The sequence below is a fragment of the Antechinus flavipes genome, chromosome 1 (genome assembly GCF_016432865.1).
Source record: "Antechinus flavipes isolate AdamAnt ecotype Samford, QLD, Australia chromosome 1, AdamAnt_v2, whole genome shotgun sequence".
Classification (NCBI taxonomy): domain Eukaryota; kingdom Metazoa; phylum Chordata; class Mammalia; order Dasyuromorphia; family Dasyuridae; genus Antechinus; species Antechinus flavipes.
The window spans coordinates 192,324,313-192,345,299 of NC_067398.1; the positions used below are offsets into that span (position 1 = coordinate 192,324,313).

Genomic DNA, 20,987 nt, shown 5'->3' on the forward strand with positions numbered 1-20,987 from the left:
TTCATTCCAAAAGCCCTGGGTCTTTCAACTGAGACTTTTAGTTAGAGCAAAGCTTCTTAAACTGTGGCTCACAATCCCATATTCAGTCAGGTACTGAATGCAAGGGTTGCCCAAAATTTGCCAACAATGAAAAGTATCAAATCTTCAGGCAAGATTTAATCCTTTATATAAAAATAAACAAGCACTTGCAGTTAATATGCAAACTTGCTTTCATTTTTAATAAACAGGAAAATTATGTGTATATCAAAATTGTTATAAAAATTTCTTTATGATTTATTGTCAGTATTGTTTGATTTTATGTATATTTTTGGTTACCTGGTACATATCTATGTATCTAAGGTAACATAAAAACATTGGTATATACATAGGTATATAAAATAGGTATACAAACTAAACATTTTACTGATAATTTCTTAGGCAAAAACGGGGCCTCCAGGGGAAAATGTTTAAAAAGCCCTGAGTTAAAGATCATAATTAAAGTAGTTTCTCCCATTAATTACCTAATAGTTGTCCCAGTAGGCACTAAAGTTGGTGAAGATGTGTTCTAGAAAAGAGAGGACTCTATACAGAATTAAGATATCTGAAACATTGGCCTCCTCCTACTACTAGCTGTTTGCAATGTATATAATATGAATGTATATTGAACATTAAATAATATAAAAATAAAGGATTTATCTACTTAGCAGCCAGATTTGGTCTATTCATTTCTCTTCCCTCAAAGAGAAATAGTTCCCAACCCTTTTGTGAAGACATAATTTACATTTTCCAAAAGTTCCTAAATCACCCAAATAGTGGTTAAGTACCTATTTCTTAAGTACCAGTGAGTACTTTTGGAAAGGGGGGTCAAGAAAGGAAGAGTAGGAAATTAGAACAAAGAAATCATGTCCAACCACAACATTTATTATTGGAGTCAGATTACAAAAAAGTATGTTTGTGTTGAGGGAAGGGCAGAGCAACCAATACCTTAATTTTATTTCCCTTCCCACAGAAGCACTATTAAAAAAAGCAAAAAGAGAATTGTAGTTGAGGGCTAAAAAATGGAAACAGCAATCAGAGAGAAGATCTTTCAGCTAAGGATGTGAAATCGAGAAGTAGGTATACTGATTCAGAATTTTATGGACAACTGTAAGGGATTCCTGATTCTTTCACAGAATAAATAGCTCTTTGAGGGAATTTCTTTCTTTAAGGAGGGTAGGGGGTAAGCTAGGAGAAATAGATGTAATAGCATAAAAGTGACATACTTTTAACTTATCCTACTTTTCTTTCTGGACTGCATTGAGATTTATAAATGCTGTCTTGACTAAGCATGGTTTCTTACATTCCCACCACAGGTATGGGGGGAGGGTATTGTTGCAAAGAAATTAAGAAACCCACATCTTGGAGGAGGAGGAAAAAGTAGCATGAAGTAAAAGAACTCTTATCATAATTTCTCTGTTCATTTGTCTGCTTGATAATTTCATGGTATATAGAGCTCACTGTACCCAGATAAGTAGTGTACAAACTCAGATAGGCAAGAGATATAGTCAAAAATTAAATTCTTCTTCATGTATTCCCCATAGTGTGCATGAGAACTTTTCAATGGGAGACTGAGGCACCATTTAGGTATCCTGATGATTCCAAAGTAAATATACAAAATAAATCCTAATTAAAATCAAAGGGTATGCTGATATACTTCTCTTCTGAATTAAAAACTCAGCATATTAAGCTAACAAATTTTGCATTAGCAAAAGATTTATGTTCATAGAGAACCAAATATTGCTAATAAGCTTTCATTAACTGAGAAGTTAACATTATCCAAAACATTGAACAAAATGATCTAATAGCTAGCAAATAACTAAAGGGAAAAAAATTAAATACTGTGAATCTTAAAAATGGCACAAAGCATACTCATTACTATTCAATGCTATAGTCATTATCAAATTTCTAAACTTGATTCAATTTTGACAGACTGATCAGTTGTTCAAAGTAATAATGTTAAAAAAAAAAAAAGCCTTATAGATTTCATATGATGTTAGATAAGTTATAAGTGAACACTCTAAAGGCAATAATGTCTAATTTCCTAAAGTATTGTCCTGATATGTGCTAGGGCAGCCAGGTGGTAGGATACAGTGTTGACCTGTAGGTAGGTAGGATTCAGGATGACCTGAATTCAAATCCAGCCTCAGACAAGTGACAATTACTAGCTGTGTGATGCTTGGCAAGTCATTAAATCCTGTTTGTCTCAGTTTCCTCATATGTAAAATGAGCTGGAGAAGGAAATGGCAAACTACTTTAGAATCTTTGCCAAGAAAAACCCAAATAAGATCACAAAGAGTCTGACACAATTGACTAAACAAGAAAAACAACATCCTACATGTACCTCTAATAAGTTGAACTATTGGATCTCTAGAATAAGTTCAGTATAACTCCAGTATCTAAGTGAACTTACTATTAGGTCTATAGACTTAAAATCTAAAAATGACTTATTTTTCTAGACTATATTGTCTCTTTTAAAATAATGACTTTGGTCATTAATGACTCACTATTTCTAAAAACAAAGTACAGCTTTTCCTTGGTAAAAGACTTTAAGGTTTAATCAACTTGTTTAAAATGTTATAAAAACCATTCTAAGGTAGTAGATACATTAGGTGAAATATATTAGTTTTATATTTCTAGCTCAATATTTTATCTCAACATCTGTCTCAATCTCTATCTCCCTCAATACTCACAGACAAGACACAATCTATCAAGAAAAAATAATTTGCAAGACACAACTCACTTGAAAAATTTCTTTGCTATGCTTTTATTAAATCAATTACAAAACATTACTCGGTCTTCCTAAGAATAAATTTATGTAACTTTTTAAAATTCATTTAACAGCTTAAATAATTCTCCAAGTGAATAAAGTTTAAGATATTAGAAATTTGGGATTGCTCAGTGACCCAGTAGATAGAGCATTAATCCTGAAGTCAGAAGGACCCGAGTTCAAATCTGATCTTAGATACTTAACATTTCCTGGCTGTGTGATCCTGGGCAAGTCACTTAACCCCTATTGTCAAAGAGGGGAAAAACAATATTAGAAATTCTCATACTTTCTAAATTGATCATAAATGCTTTTGAGTCATTCAATATTTTTTCCTAATCTGGCTTCAGACCTAAATCAATTTCTAATAGCTATACAGTATAATATTAGCCCATTATATGTATGAAGAAACTGGGGAACAAAGATCACTTGACTTTTCCTGTGGCCAAAGAAACAGTCACCAACCACTAATTATGGGTCTCACACCAATGCTATTGTCAGAGAATTGGGGAGAACAGGAGTTTTGGGAGGGAGACATACCCATAAGTGGAGTTCCAAAGTCTATGGATCAAAAATAGAATAAACAAAGCAAAGGAATGTATCACCATGATAAGGAAATTTAATATATTATCTTCAATTTCCTATGGTACAAATTTAGTTTTTATAACTTTTGAGGCCTGATTATTCTTTAGCAACTTAAAATAGGGGATAGAGAAGTAGAAAAAGGTAGAATCCTTCAAGAAAGAAAGGGGTAAGAGGAGGGCCTCCTGTGGAGATATTTGCCATACACCTGACAGGGATTTTTATTGGAATAAGACAATCCCTATTCAAAAAAAAAAAGAGATTAAAAAGAGGTAACCAAGATCAAAATTACAGAGCTGAGGCAACCATGTCTGTTATCTAAGGTCTACTACCGCAATAGAGAGGACCATCTACATTTGAATGGAGAGAGATGGAGAGAGAATACTTTTTCTCTCACACTCTCATTCTAACTTTCTCATGCACACATATACACTCACACACACACCATAGAAATATTTATTCTCCAATAACAATTGGAGATTTTCTACTAGGACATTATGTAATTGGAGTAGGGAGACCTCTATATTGAGGACAATGTATATAAATTCATACATTCAGGAATATAAAGAGTAGATAAAAAGCTTAAATTATGGGGATTTGGCAAGGCCTTCTGAAGAAGGAGTAATTAAGCTGAATATTGGAGAAAGCTAAGAATTCTGAGCGATAGAGATGAGGAGGGAGAACAGAAAGAAAATGAATATGGCAAAACCATTTCACATATGAAAAAGAATTATGTAGCAGAAACACTGAAAAGATGAAACCAAATTGTGAAGAGCTTTAAATACTAGAGACAGAGATTGATTCACATAATCTTCAGAGTAGAATTCTACGTTACGGTGGGTACATTCAAACTCACACAACATAAAATATGGCTGAGGAGTTAACATTTGATTCTTCTAAGGGATACTAGGAAACACTAATGCTTACTTTTGTAGAGGAGAAGGGATGGGAATAACTTGGTCAGACCCGTGCTTTAAAAAAAACTACTTGATGAATGATGAGATCAGAAGGCAGATTTTAGGGAGTTCAGAAAAGATAGAAATATATTTTTTCAAGGAATTACCTGAAAAAAAAGAAAAAAGAAAAACACCAACTAGACAAGAAAATCATACCATGAAATGTATTCACCATACCAAAAATAAGTTTATCTCAAACTACTTAGTTTAGGAAAGATCACATAGTTTTCACTTATTGTCATCCAGAGTGAAACATTACATAATTGATATCATATTGCTTACTTCTCAATGGATGGAGAAGGGGCTGGAAGAAGAAAGAGAATTTGGAACTTACAATTTTAAAAATTTAAAAATGTTTGTATGTGTGTGTGACATATTAGTAGAGCATTGGGCCTAGAATCAGGAACATCAGAGTTCAAATTTGACCTCTAATGCTTGTTAGCTTTGTGACTCTAGGTGCCCACATAAAACTGGAGAAGGAAATGGCAAACCACTCCAGTATCTTTACTAAGAAAATCCATGGACAATTGATCTATGGGTTCAGTGAAGAATTAGACAAAACTAAATGAGTGAGCAGCAAAATAAAACATTAAAAGAGACAATGGATAGAAAACTTGTTTCAGAGACAGGCGTGATTCTGGGTGAGCTACCTAAACTTCTTTGTTTCTTTCTTAGCAACTTTCTAAGCTTAAAAATGTCAGTAAAGATCTTCATTGATAATAGTAATTCCTCACCAGAAGATTCTCTATACCTATAAAAGCATAAGTCTAATTTTTTTTTAAAAAAAGCAAAAATATTCAAAATAGGCCATATTTTATACCATGTGAGTTTGAATATGCTCACTATAACAAAGAATTCAACTCTGAAGATTTTAAGTGAATCAAATTCTCTAATAAAAAATTATTTGAAAATACTACTCCAAAGAATATGTAGATTTCAAATCAATTGCTATCTGCTAATGAAAAGATCTTTATTTGTAAAAAAAAAAAAAAATCAAAATAATGTTAAACAAGAATCACTAAACTAGCACGTAACAGCATAGTTTGATAATTTTCCCCCTAAGTTTGTCAGTTAAAAAATAAATCTCAAAAAAAGGAGTTCCTTTTTGAATATATCTAGCCATTATGGAGAGCAATTTGGAACTATGCTCAAAAAGTTATCAAACTGTGCATACCCTTTGATCCAACAATGTTACTACTGTGCTTATAGCCCAAAAAGATTTTAAAAAAGGGAAAGGGACCTGTATGTGCCAAAATGTTTGTGGCAGCCCTCTTTGTAGTGGCTAGAAACTGGAAATTGAGCGGATGTCCATCAATTGGAGAATGGCTAAATAAGTTGTGGTATATGAATGTTAAGGAATATTATTGTTTTGTAAGAAATAACCAGCAGGAGGATTTCAGAAAGGCCTGGAGAGACTTACATGAACTGAAGATGAGTGAAATAAGCAGGACCAGGAGATATACTGAAGATATACTTGAACAACAATACTCTATGATGATTAATTCTGATGGACGTGGCTCTCTTCGACAATGAGATGAACCAACTCTGGGAAATGAGTGTGAACCACTACATAGCATTTCCAATCCCTGTTTTTGTCCACCTGCATTTTTGATTTCCTTCTCAGATTAATTTTACATTATTTCAAAGTCCAATTCTTCTTGTGCAGCAAAATAACTGTATGGATATGTATACATATATTGTATTTAACATATACTTTAACATATTTAACATGTATTGGTCTGTCTACCTGCCATCTGGATGAGAGGGTGGGGGGAAAGAGGGGAAAAGTTGGAACAGAACATTTTGCAAGGGTCAACGCTGAAAAATTACCCATGCATATATCTTGTAAATAAAGAGCTATAATTTTAAAAAAAGAGTTCCTCATTGCTTCTTTCCTCCAAAGCACATTTCAAAAAGCCCTTTTTCAAAAACTTAACAGTTATTTAAACATCATTTCACATTATTTCATCTCTATTTAAGTATATTTGTCTGAATTCATGCCTACATTCCTACCAATGTGGCCTAATGGCTGTTATCTATATACAATGATTCCATCAAATCATTTCTCCTCCCAGTGCATTTGCAAAGTCTCTCCCCATGCTTGGGAACTTCTTCCTTCTACTTCATACAAGCTATATCTTTCTTCAAAGTTCAACTTAACAAGTGGAACCAAGATGGTAAAGGCAGGAACTTGCCCAACCTCTCCCCCAAACTACTCCAAATTCCTTTAAATAATGACTCTAAACAAATTTTAGAGCATAAGAACGTTTTCCAGGTGAAAGCAACTTAGAAACTCAGCAGAAAAGGTGTGTGACATCAGGTGGGAGTCCAATTGTGTAGTCTGGTGCACACCAGCACCAGCCCAGCCTATGCCCCTGCCTCTGCCCTGGCCCAGCATCTGAATCAATGGCAATACAAGGTTCAACTTAAGCATTCTTTCCCTATATAGGGCCTTATTCTGACCCTACTCTCCCCAGTTGCTGATGCCTTCCTTCCTCCCCAAAAAAGCATTTTATATTTACCTCATATATTTTGCATTTATTCATCTGTATTCACAATACTCCCCAATACAATCATGTTCAGTAAGGGCAGGTATGGTTTCATTTTTGATTTTCTATCTATCACACTTTAGAAAATATCAGAACATAGTAGCCACTAACTATTTATTGAATAAATCCATAAACCAGTATGTAGTTTTGTTAGAAAGCAAAAATAAATAAAGTAACTACCAAATTCATTTTCCAGATCACCCAAGATGTACTTTAAGCAGTTGAATATATTTTTGAGATAAAAGGAAATAATTCACAACCCTAGAAGCAAAATAAAATATCACTGGGGCTGTTTTTAGATATGTTTCTCATTTTCACTTCCCCATTTAAATAACAAATTTGACAGATGACAAAATCTTATCTGATATTCAGAACTGAACAGCCCAAGTGACTAATGCTGTCGGTTTACATATCCTTTCCCAAATGTGTCCAAATTATGTCAGTGGAATCTAATATGTCTATGAAAACCCTTTAAAGGAAGTGATACTTGCCAGAACCCTAACTGTCAGGCCTTTCATCATCAGTGCTACTTACTGATATATAAAAAATTGTCAGTAACATCTCATTCCTAGAATAGGTACCAACACTATAATTGCCACTCAGCTACTAAAATAAAGGCTTTGTTTTCAAAAGGGAGACTTGGATGCACCTGATTTTTACATAAGTCAGTTATGATTGAATTAGTTCTCTGATCTTCAGGAAAATACATTTTGCACTATAGAATTGAGTGTGATTTCACTGATCATGCTCTCTCACTTTTTTTTTCAGTTCCTTCCCCAAAGAGTTCCCCTTTATATTTCAAAAGTTTGGGTTAGTTCAAGTTTCAACAAAAGGAACTAAAGCATCTAAGATTGTAAGTCAGTTATGAAATATATCTTAGGTGATGAAAAAGAAGCTTAACAAGGTTTCTTAATCTGTTTTGTGTCAAGTCTGGTAAAACCTTTGGAACACTTCTCAGCATGTTTTTTAATGCATAAAATAAAATAGGCAAGATTACAAAGGAAACCATTTATACTGAAATACAATTAGCAAAATGTTCATGGACTCCAGATTGAATGAGAACGCCTTGCCTAAAGTGAAATCTTTTAAGATTAAGCAGAAACTCAGCTGAATAAATTTTGATATGAAACAAGAGATGACAAAGCAATTACAGAGGTAGGGTATGTTTGCTTAGAATCTTAACTATTTTTAAAAATTCATTTCTGTTTTAGCATTGACTAAAGACACTCCTACATGCAGCTCCTCTGTTGTTTAAAAGAAACAAATACAATAATGGAAATAAAAAGTAAAAGTTTCTTACAAGGAGAAGAAATTGGGCAAGTTTCCAGATAAGAGAGGCAGAAGTGAATGGATTAAGATAAAGAGATTCTGTTTTAAGAAGATATTTATAAATTATAAGCACCAGGGATCAAGATTTAGTAGAGTAGACAGAGCACTCAACTTCGGGGCAGAAAGATCTGAGTGGATCTGAGTTCAAATCTAGATTCACTTACTGTATGGCCCTGGCCAAAACATTTAACTTTTATTTGCTTTAAGCCCCATATCTATAAAATGGGGATAATAACAGCATCTGCCTTCTAGGATTATTTTAAGAAGCAAATAAGATCACATTTATAAACTATTATGAAAATCTTAAAATATTATTTATATATTAGATCTTATTATTATGATAAAACAAATTTAATTAGATATGTCTTTATATTTGCCAAATTTTCACTGTAATTAGTTAATAATAATCTATATTTACAAAGTACCTCCTATGTATCAGGCACTGTGTTGAGCACTAGGAATATAAATATATATACATTTTTAAAAAGCAATCTCTGTCCACAAGGAACTTACAATATAATGTAAGAAGGGGAAAAAAACAGGGAGGATGGAGTGGGAGTCACAGAAGTCATACAACCAGGTAAGAATTGAGATGGCAGAGCTAAGTTTTCTCTTCTAGTGTAGGGTAGTGATGAGCTGGGGAAAAAATGATGAGATCTTACAAGATGAGGCAGTTAATTGAATAATTAACTTCCTCAGGTGTGGTAGAGAAATCAAGAGAGATCTTAAAAGTAGTAAGAAATGAAAAATTCTGAACTAGCATTGTCAATATTGCCCATATAATCAATGAAATGTATAAGATCATACCACTTAGTTTCACCCAGGTATGCATGTATTTTAATATTTTCATATCTTATAACTTACTGTTTTCAGTTTATAAAGTTTATAAAGATATATAAAAATATATCTTTATATATTATTTATCATATATATATAAAATGTAAAGAAAAAAAATTCAGTTTATAAAGATAGAGCTGGAAGGGACCTCAGATCTATCATCTCACTTAACCTTTCCATTTTATAAATGATAAAGACAAGATTTAGGAAAAAGACAAAATGAGCGACTCTAAGTCACGCAGGGTTAATTAGTGGCAGAATTTGGACTCAAAGACAGCTTTTTGACACCTAATTTGATGCTCTATCTAAATCTTGATTTGGACCCTCCTCACCTCTCACCGGACTTTTGTAGTAGGCTTCTAATTTTTGGCTCCTTTCCTTGAATCCCTCTATTCTCTCTGTCCTACTATACAGCAGCCAAAGTGATTTTCCTAAAGTACAAGTCAGACAATGTCATTCCAGGCTTTTCACTCAATATAGTGAATTTTAATTGCTCCAAGACAAGCTCTGGTTCCTTTCTAACCTTATTAGTCAGGCAATAAACACTTATTAAGTGCCAGTCACTATGATAAGCATTGAGGAAAATACTTTAAGGCAAAAGACAGTCCCTGCCCTGAGAGCTCAAAATCTATCCCACACCATTTGCTCCCTCCTTTCCCTTATTCTAGGCACTAACCAAGCCAGCCTTCTTGCTATTCTTCATAGACAATAATACCCCATGTCTCATCTTAATACTTTAACATTAGACATCCCTATCTCACTTCATACCTCTTAAAATCCCTAGATTTTCAAATTTTTGCTCAAGTATCATACTCTACAATAAGCCTTCATGATCTATTATCTGGCAATATTAGTATTGAGTTATATTTGAATACAATAATTCAAGAGATGTACCAAAACAGTAGATGATAGACAAATAAGTGGTATGAATAAGAGAATGGTATCAATAAGTAAAAATATAAAATGATTCAGTTTATGTTCTTTACCTTGTCCATACTGAAGGGTTCCAAGTCCTTGTCCCCAGAATTTCCCTCCCCAAAAGACAGAAAGGAAGGAGATGATAGCTCAGAGCAGAGGGTCTACTCAAAACTGCCCACATCACTAAGGAATAAGAGGTTTTATTGCTCCATATCTGTTCCTTCTTATTTGTCCTCTGCACACACAAAAAAGCCATACTGTCTAATTGACAATACCTTGCTAAAAGATAATCTATCTCCTTACCTGACTCTTCTTTATCTTTTTCATATTTTGCAGCCTTGTAGGCTATTAGCTGGCTAGCTAAGTCCCAAATAACAACAAAATTTACTAAAGGCCAAATAAGCCAAAGCATACAAAAAATTTTAAGAAGTCCAGTCCCTGCCCTCTAACAGAAACTCAAACAAAAATAATATTTTTAAAAAGAGAGTGACATTGAACAACATTAGCAGAGATCCTTACCATACTTTGCTCTGATTAATTAATAATAGCTAATATCGATATGGTGCTTCAAAGTTTGCAAAGTGCTTTACCTATATTGGTATCAATTGAATACTAATTGTGAGATTCTAAAATTTTGAATTAAGCTTACTATCTTTTAAAATACCACATTCCAGAAGTAGCTAATACTCTTAACTTTAATACCTAGGGTTTTTCCTTATTCACCATCTTTAACCAAAATTTTCTTTTCCTGTTTTTATATCATTTGATCCTCATAACAACCCTATAAGGTAGTGTTATTTACCCCTCCAATTTACAGAAAGGAAACTAACAGCTGCCAAAGGTTAAGCAATTTGTTCATCATCACATAACTCCTAAGTCCCTAAGGCAGGATTTTAAGTATAGGCCATCCTTACTCCTAGGGCAGCTAGGTGGCCTAATAAATAAAGCACTGGGCTTAGAATCAGAAAGACTCATCTTCATGAATTCAAATCTAACCCTAGGTTAAGTTATTTAACTGTTTGCCTCTGTTTCCTCCTCTACAAAATGAGCTGGAAAAGGAAATGTAAACTACTATGGTAATTTTACCAAGAAAACACCAAATGGGCCATATATAACAACTGAAAAATGTCTCTACAACAAAGACATACTCCAAGTTTCCAGCCCCATCTACACCATGTAGCTGCTGACTTTTATAACTTTGTATTCCAGTCTAAGTAACACAATTCACAATGATAAAGTGGAAGCTATCCTGAAAACAGTGAACAGGATGGTGTAAGGACTAGAAACAATGCTATTAAAAACAAACAAACTTATGTTGTTTGATTCTAGAAGGCAACTAGTAAAAATATATGAAAGTTGAAGAAAGGTTCTGAAAATCTCAGGTGTGCAGAAGAGAAAGGGATGTATAAGAAATGAGATTTTGCAATCTTAGTCATTTTGCTTCCACATGTGTCCTTGAGGAAGGATAAATACCTCAGCGAATGTGATAAGAAAGGGTAATTTGTCTCTTAGATGAGAAATGATTGGAAGAGTGAAAATGTGACCAACAGTACAAGCTCAAAGAAACAAAAGCACTGCTCTGATCACATTTTGCTTAAAATTGAGTGTATTACATACCTAATAAGGGAAAATGGTAACTTTGAAAGGATTCTGACCAATCAGGATCCTGAAGAAGGAAGGAGGGCTAACTAAACCCCCAAAAAAGGCTTCATGTGGCCTTTATAAGTGTGTTCCCATTCTATGGAATTGGGGTATGCATTCTTTCAAGAAAGTAAAATGAAATCTTTCCTGCATTCATCAGTGAGTCAGTGAAGTTCTTGTTCAGATATTTTGTTTTGTACAGGCTATTTAAGGAGATTTTGTGTATGTTGGATGCTACGTAACCCATGAATAAGAACACATAGTTTATTGACTTTTTAAGGAGGGAAAAGAGCCTATCTTTGAGACTTAATTGGTACAGGAAATAAGACTGAAATTGTTGTAGTAGCTTTCCATTTGCCAAAGGCATAAAAGCCCAGTACATAAATATTCAGTGTTCCTCAAGTTCCATTGCCATCCCACAACCCAGTGTGAATCAATGTACCCTTCTGACCAGAGGTGCTGTCATGGCAAAAAAGAATGGAGATCTGCTCAAATTAATCAGTATACCTTTGTTTAAAATCCTTTCCCTGTTATCATTAATCAAACATGTTTTACTAAGTTTCTCATTTTGTTCAAATCCTAAATCTGACTCCCTCCACCATCCAGACCAACCTGAGTCAGGCCTGCCCCAGGTTAGAGAACTTCAAAAAGAATCTAAGGACCTATTTGTGGATTCTTACTTATGTGTGTTTTGAAACAAATGATATCAGAATTTCCTTGAAACTAATTGTGAGATTCTAATATTTTGAAGTAAGCTTACTATCTTTTAAAATACCACATTCCAGAAGTAGCTAATACTCTTAACTTTAATACCTAGGGTTTTTCCTCATTCACCATCTTTAACCAAAATTTTCTTTTCCTGTTTTTATGCTTCCATTTAAGTTACATAACCAGGTTTTGAATTTTTTTCTTTATTTTTTTTTACAATTATATAAGTAGCTTCTCTCTGTGGGAAATATTTTCCAATCTACTTAAATGTTCTTTCTCCTTTATAAAAGAGAATTCAAGCTCTTTTAATACAGTACTTTCTATCACCTTTATTTAACTGAACCTCCAGTATAATTCTCACCCTTTTGGATTTGTGGGAGATTAATCATATTCAAAGTACTTTGTTTTCTTCTGCACACTGTAGATATTAAATTACCTTAATCTTCTCACAAATCATCCCATCCAAATCTATTTATCTTTGTCTCTCCTCCTTTAGTTTCCCTCTTATTCAAAGAAGGACAAATAAAAAAAAAAAATCACTTAAATCTATATACACATTTCCTAAGTACAAATTTCAAATCAAACAATATACATGATGTCATGAATTTCTTAACAGCACTTCACAAGCTCACTTTCTGATTCTTTGGCAAATATCCATATAGAAAGAAAGGAAACCCAGTTACAATTCCAGAGACTTAAAACATACTTGAATTTATACTCAACTTTTTGTTCCTGGCATAAAATGATTTACTAAATTTTCATTAATCAAACGATGTGATGTTTTGTATTTTTTTATCTGCTATTGCAATACTTTTAGTAAACTGTACAATACTGTAAAGTCAAATATATCATGAGAAACTATATCAATTAAAAACATATACTGATTTTACAATATGCCAAGGCTCCACTGGCTGAGGTGAAGTGATTTGTACAAGGTCACAGAACTAGTAATAGAAGTAAAACTGAAAACAAGGACTTTCTGATTCCCTGTCCAGTATTAACTACTCTATGGCACTGCTTTTCATCAATAACAAAGCATTTCCAATTCAACTTCCAGCACAGAAAATTAAAAAAAAAAAAGTCAAAATATATTTATTAAAACAATCACAAAGTACACAGCAATGAGAGAAATGATACAACTATCACTGCTTCAGTCTTGGATAAAATGATGTTACTTATTCAAATCAGAAAATAACTTAAGAGTGAGGGGCATGACTAACACATTTTACATTTCAGGGCTCAGTAAAGTAAGGCCCAAAGGATAACTCTAGCCCATAGCACATTTTTATGTAGTTCCCAATTAAGATGGCTTTCACATTTTTAAATACAAATAACTTTATTTTTAAAATGAAAAAACAATTCTTAGCTCGAGGCCATAGAAGTGAGTAGCCTGCTGGATCATAATTTACTATTCCAATTTACAACATAAGGAAATCAAAAGAACAGTGGGTCAAAAAATAATATGAAATTTAATGGAAATAAAGGAGCAATTCTATTCTTGGGCTCAAAAATTCACTAAAGAATTTAAATAGTTTGTATGAAAACAATTAGGTAATTTTAGCAGAGTGTAAGTTCAATGAATCAACAGTATCATGACAGTCAAAGGAACAATGGCTAAATCACATTATGGTCACCCTGTACTCTTCCTGAGTCAGACTATGTCTAGAGTATCATACATAGCATTGTTTTCAACACTTTAAAAAAGTTATCAACAAATATCAAGCCCCAAAAACTGAAGAGCCTACCTCTTAAAATAATCTCTTAGAGATTTGCCTAACTATTCACATAGAAATAAATCAAGTGAATAAAATATATCTATTGTCCATAATATGATGTACAATTTAATGAATAACCAATAAAAAAGGATCCATTAGTGTGTATGTACTTATAATACACACATATGTATACATATATGTGTATATATATGTAAGTGGTTAAGAGTGTAGCTGTAAATCAGGGAGACCTGAATTCAAATCCTATATTAAATATTTCCTGGCTATGTGACCCTGGGCATATCACTTCAACTCTATGAGCCTTATTCCTCATCTGTGAAATGAGAGGTTTGGACTCAATGGCTTATAAAGTCCCTTCCAGTTCTAAAGCTCTGATCCTGTGACCCTATGACAGATACTGTAAATGGACAATGAGATGAGTCCAGAATTGAATAAGATTCTCAGAGGATAGGTTGAAATATATTTAGGAAACTACCTCTCCTTTTGCTTGTATTTGTATTCCAAGCACAGTATCTGGCATTTAGGAAGTACCTAATAAATGCTTGTCAACTAAATAGATTCAAATACACTGAGTGATTCCCTTATCGAGTATTCATGGAAGTGAGTGAATAAGGGGGACAGGAGGGCATGTATGGTTTGTAAATGGTATAGTTGAAGAGAGTAATTGTATGAATAATGTCACTAATTCATAAAGCATAAAAGCATCAAGAAATTGGAACTTAGAAGACATTAATTGGGGATGGGAGTGGAGGAAGTGGAGAGGGTAAAGTGACTAGAAACCTTGCTATTCAAGAATTCATTCAAGGAAATAAAGATGTTTAATCTGACAAAAAAAAAAAAATTCTACTTTAGCCAAGGTAGAATAGCTGCATTCAAGTACTGAAGGATTGTCCCAATTAAAAAAAAAAAAAAAAAAGGATTTGATTACTTAAGCTTGTCCCAAGACGCCGGAAGGAAGAATAATATAAACTGCAAAGAAGTAGACTTAGGTTTAGTGTAAATATACAGACAAAAGTGCTAATAATTAAATCTATACAAAAGCAAAATGGACAACCTTTGCTGTTACTAAATTCTCAATAAGTTTAAGCTCTTCAAGTGGAAGCTTATAGAGGGAATTTCTGTTTAGGTATAGGTTGGAATAAATAACTTCTGATACTCTTCCAACTCAGATTCCAGGTATGTGTATAAAGTATAAATAGATACCAATTTACATCATAGTTAAAGTTCATAAATTCATAAAAGTTCATAAAGTTCATAAACAGCCCATAAAAGTCTGTTTAATCCATAATTTACCATATATGTTATATGTAACAAGAACAAAGTAGAAAAGAACACTAGTATCAGTCTTGGAAAGAGACTGGAAATGTTTAAAAGAATTATTTATACTTAATCTTTATCAGATTACTTGGGGAGAGAGGAAACAACAGGAAAAGGGACAAGAAGATAAAAATGTACACATTACCATTGTCTTATTAAATCTAAGAAGCACATGAGACCATGATAATACAAGGAGATTCATTTCAAAGATTAAATCACTCTGGGGAGAAATGCAGGATTACCTCTTTTTGTAATCTAAAGCCAAATATTTAGTCTAAAATTAGATATCTTATATTAAAAATAACAGACATTTGACACTTAAAATTGATCTCTTCTAAGCCAAAGATTTTGAAACACTGCTAAAATATCATGTTAATATTCCACACTGACATCTATCATTTATCTTCCAGCTTCTTAAACTGAGAGCTACAATCCCATATGGGTCTCATAACTGAACGCAGGGGTCCCAAAATTAAGATTTATTTTATAAATGTTTCAGTTGTATACCTATTTTATATACCTATATACTCAGAGTCAAATAAAAATTTCTCAAGTGAAAAGTAGTTACAAGTGGAAAAGTTGAAGAAGACTATACTTGCAAACAGGATGACAATTTCATCCTTTTGGGCATTATTAACTAATCCATGATTGAAAATGACTAAATTTCTAGCCATCTCAAGAGCTTCAATTTGTCGTCCTCATATTTATGGCTTTAATTTTTTTTTCTTTCCTGCAGACTGGATTCCCATCTATGCTCAAAGTGCAATCAATAACTATGAGCAGCCACCAGATTCCACTGCTTTTTTCCCACAGGGAGTGGTGATCTGCATTTCTGTCCGACTTGGGCTGATTTGCCCTTTTAGGTAGCTTGGTGGTTCCCTATCCTCTCCTTTTAAAGGATAATCACATGTGATTTTTCTTGAACAACACAGCAAGTATGGAAATGTTTTTGTTTTTGTCTTTTTTGCTGAGGCTATTAGGGTTAAGTGACTTGCCCAGGGTCACACAGCCAGGAAATGTTAAAGCTAGATTTGAACTCGGGTCCTCCAGACTTCAGGGCTAGTGCTCTATTCACTATGCCACCTAGCAGCACTGGAAATGTTTAAAAGAATTATTTATACTTAATCTTTATCAGATTGCTTGGGGAGGGAGGAGACAACAGGAGGAAGGGAGAAAAATCTGGAACACAAAGTTTTACAAAAATGAATGCTGAAAACCATCTTTATATATATTTGGAAAAATAAAATACTATTGAAAATAAGAGAAAGGGAATCATATTGGAACCAGACTTAGTTCTGATACCTAATTGACTTTGACTCTAACTGAAGCTCAGAATTCCTGATCTCAAATAATTTACCAACCTTAGTTTCCTTAAATAGTAGAGATTTCTATTCTCTGTGATTATCATCTACCCACCTACATTTGTTTTTCCTTTGCTTACATGCTACAGCCCTGTTGGAATTCATCTTAACAATTCCAAAATTGTCAAAAATTTGCTCTAAAATGCAAGATGTGCTACATCCATGATCAAAAGTCCATATTCCGGGACAGCTAGGTGGTGCACCAGCCCAGAAGTAAGGAGGACCTGAGTTCAAGCACTTCCTAACTGTGTGATCCTGGGCAAATCACTGAACTTTAATTGCCTCAAGGGAAAAAAAGTCCCATATTCATGTCTCACACTGTAGTCATTTTTTTTCTGTCAATCTGATTCTTAGTGATTTCCATCTGGGGCTATCTTGGCAAAGATACTGGAGCTGTTTGCCATTTCCTTCTCTAGCTCATTTTACAAATGAGAAACTGAGGTAAATAGGAATAAATGACAAATCCAGAACAAACAGCTAGTAAGGGTCTTAAGATCAGATCTGAACTCATAAAGATTAATCTTCCTGATTCTAAGCCTAGGACTCTATCCATAAGGCACCTAGCAATCTCAAACTGTGTTCATGTAAATTTCCTTATTTTCTTGCATAAAAATGTGAATATTGGATTCCAGAATAATAAGTTAACAGTAGTTATCCTACAATGCTCACCACAGTGTTCCTTTTGGCTTTCTAGTTCTAAGATACTCTAAATTTTAATTTTTACTATTCTGAAAACCTTACAATTCCCTTATCCCATGTTAGATTATGTATGGGGCAGCTAGGTGGCTCAGTGGATAGAACAGCAGTAGCCCTGAAGTCAAGAGGACCTGAGTTCAAATTCAACTTCAGACACTTAATAGGTGTGTGACCTTGGGCAAGTTACTTAAATCCCAATTGCCTCAGCAAAAAACAAGACAAAAATAATGTATTTCAAAGAGTCCTAGAATTCAAAGAGTCCATAATAATTAGCACAAAAACTCATTGTGCCAAAACTCCCAAACCTGTGCTTCCTTTGAAGAAATTTTTACAAGTCTAAGAAGAAGAAACATGTCTTAAGTATAATTTTTTTTTTTTCCCAATGAAAGTTTAGGGACCTTTGCTCTTTGGATTCCAGCTTAAGATACCCTCTCCTAGATACTTATACAAAATAATTACACTTGATCTGATCAGTGGAAAATAGATGTAATGAACTAATTTTATAACAATTTCAAAACTTTTAAATTGGATAACATTTTAGCTATTTTTTTTTTTTAACAAGGAGCACTTACCTTCAAATTTAGATCCAAAATGATATTCTCCACTTGTAAAGTGTGGCAAAGAATATACAAGAGATCCTAGTCCCACCATAAAAGATGCAAAAGCAAGCCATCTTGGTTTATGACCTTTTTCTCCAAAGAATGACACAAATAAGGACAATAAACAGAACGAAATGTCATAGCTTGATGATACCAGGCCGGTCAAGGAACTCTTCAATTCATAGCGCTTCTCAATAGTAGATATACTAATATTTACTAGGCCATTTACTACAATACCTACAAGGAAAAAAGAATAACAAATGTGCACTTTAGAACTATAAATCTATACTGATGACCATTATGAAAGCATACCAGAAATGTATTTATTCATGTCTTTTAAATTTAATTTGCATAGAACACAATTTATATACATATTATCCCAATATGCCTATTTTGTCGACAAATATTAATTCACTACAAAATATTAGATCTTGGAAAATTTTTCAGCTTGGTTATTGTTTTTAATATGACAAATTAACACGCTAAATCAAAATTCATCTTTCATTCAATTTTTTTCCAAATATGTTTGTGTTTAATCACCTAACCAGGCAAAATCCCATGATACTATGTCACTAGGGAACTTTCTACGGTAGCCATCCATTGCTTACTTACACTCTCTCCATGGAAGAGTTCTAAATGTGTGGAATATCCATAGACTACTGAAGGGGGAAAAATCATCACTAACTGAAACTGGAAAATCACTTCAATTTATTTCATAGAGACTAACAGAGTAAAATGTAAATGCTCTAGAGACAATTTCTTCCTAGAAAAGGTTCAAAGCAGAAGTAAACATTAGCAGAGTCTTTTAAGTACAACAACATCCAAGAAAAAAAAATTTTCCTCAAATGTCAGCTACCATAGATATCATCACCTGCCATGAATTTTATTTTTTAAAATACACTAAAAGCATCAAAAGGGAAATTATTTTAAGTGGAAGGGTTTATTTTTTAATTATTTATCTCTTTATGGACTAATCAAAATTTTCTTTTCAAGATAATTTAAATAAAGTTTTGACTGACAAGATCCAGAGTAAATTTATCTCCTATTAAGTGCAATAAGTGTTATCTCATTGAGATAAAGATGGAAACATTCATTACAACAAAGGCATTAATTTAGAAAATGAGTAGCAAGTAACTAAACCTTTAAAAGTAGATAAATAGGTTTGGGCTTTGTTTGTTTAAGTACTAGATGGTTCTCCATCTAAAGTTACCCAACTACCTATTATCCTAAGAGGTTGACCTGATTTTTGAAGTTTAATAGTCTTCTCCACTATTTACTTTAAAAAAGAAAAAAGAAAAATGTCCCCATACCTACGCTTGGCAAAAATTGTCTCTTTTGTAAAATGTAAAAATATTCCTGAAATAATAGTAAACTGCTATCAATCATCCATATCAGTATGAATTAAGGCATCAGATTCGTCTCCGACAATCTAAGATATTACCATGGAGACAATAAGTTTTAATTGAAGGCGAAGGAAATTGAATGGGAGGTGATTGTGAAGTTGATAGCTGGGGGGGTGGGGAGGAAGGGAGGGTTTCTAAATCAAAAATGAGGGTGTTTTGTCTGGACATCTCTTTTGCCCTTCTTTAACATTTCAAAAGATGTTAACTTTTTTTCCTTTGAAAAGCTATCTACTTTCACATCACCTATAGTTTGTAATTCTGATTAACATTCTACACTTAAAAAGGTAGCTAAAAATTACCCATCTGCTGTAATCCCAAAAAATCCAACATAAACAGATATCTAAACCTCAGGAACATAATTCAGATGAAATCTACCGTTTCATTTGTAACTTTCTTTAAGGTTTGTTCTTTAAAAAGATAGATTAATAAACAACAGAAACCTTAAGGTTTTCAACGTATCCGTACACGGTTGTTTGGGATCTAAATCCCAAAGGCAATCCCAGTGCTTTTCATTTTTTAAAGAATCGCCAGAAAAGCCGCAGCATTGCCTTTTTAAAAGTTTCTACAAGTCGTGTGGATGGGTTCTGCTACTTAAAATGAACAGATAAAATGAGCTATGGGGTAGTTATATATTCTTTTTAAGAGCTGAAACCAAAATATTTAGCTTAGGTTGTAATTATCTGAAGGAAGGACGCGGATCTTTTCAAGTCGTGAAACTCAGTCCAGTACCCAAGTTGACCCACGCTCACATGCCTACAGCCCGGCTCGCTCGATCGCGTTTCCCACCTCCACTCAATTACTAGGGGTCCGAGAGGCGGCTCAGCCCACGGTGCTATGCTCTGGAGTTCCCCAAGGGACCAGGAGCCAGAACCCGAATCTGTGGTTACCTTGGATGAGGGCCAGGAGGCAGTAGTGAAACAGAAAGCCCTTGGGGTTGTTGCAGTGCTGCAGACAGTCGGGAGTGAAGCGCCCCCAGCCACAGGGACCCTCCTCCAGCTCCGGGGGCGCAGGTGGCGGCTGCGGGGGCAGAGTCGGCGGGGGCAGCGTCTTTTCTTCTTCGGCATTAGTCGAGACGGAAACCTCAACTTCGGCTGGAGATGCCGGTAAATGACGAGTGGGGCCAGGGCTGGACGGGACGAAAGCCAGGTTGTCTACGCCTCTCGGTCCCTCCATGGTGAGATGAGTTCTCCAGGCTCTCTTTGGGAGCCCTCGAAGTAATTAAAAGTCGCCCACCTCTCCAGGAGCTCGTCGCGGGGCACGGTTTGGGCAGCCCGCTCCTCCGCTTAGTGTTGCTTGACCCACCTCAGCAGCAGTCACTGCCGCCGTCGCTTCGGGGAGAAGGCGAGTTAGACGGGAATCTCACCTGTCAGCTGCGGACTCCACTCGCTCCTCTTCTGTGCCGAAAATGCCTTGCGGTTAGGCTGGCCATGAACGAGAGCGTAACCCCCACTGCTTCCCACCCACAAATGCCTCTGACCTTGACTTGGACCTCGTTCTTCACGCTTCTAGTGGCTACAGAGATTCCACTCAAGCCCCGGGTCTCCGGAGGACTGCGCTAACCAACACCTGAGGATGA

At 34.4% G+C, this 20,987-nt stretch overlaps 1 protein-coding gene across 1 annotated transcript in view; it reads right to left on the reverse strand.

The window, feature by feature from the left end:
• Nucleotides 1-20,590, reverse strand: part of LOC127560051 (solute carrier organic anion transporter family member 4C1-like) — an 88,953-nt gene extending 68,363 nt beyond the window's left edge. Inside the window, exons 1-2 of the mRNA XM_051994294.1 lie at nucleotides 20,299-20,590; nucleotides 17,982-18,245 (exon numbers count right to left, since the gene is read on the reverse strand). Coding sequence (XP_051850254.1) covers nucleotides 17,982-18,245; nucleotides 20,299-20,584 — 550 coding nt within the window. The 5' untranslated portion in view covers nucleotides 20,585-20,590. The remainder of the gene's footprint in view (nucleotides 1-17,981; nucleotides 18,246-20,298) is intronic.
• Between the last annotated feature and the right edge of the window lie 397 nt (nucleotides 20,591-20,987).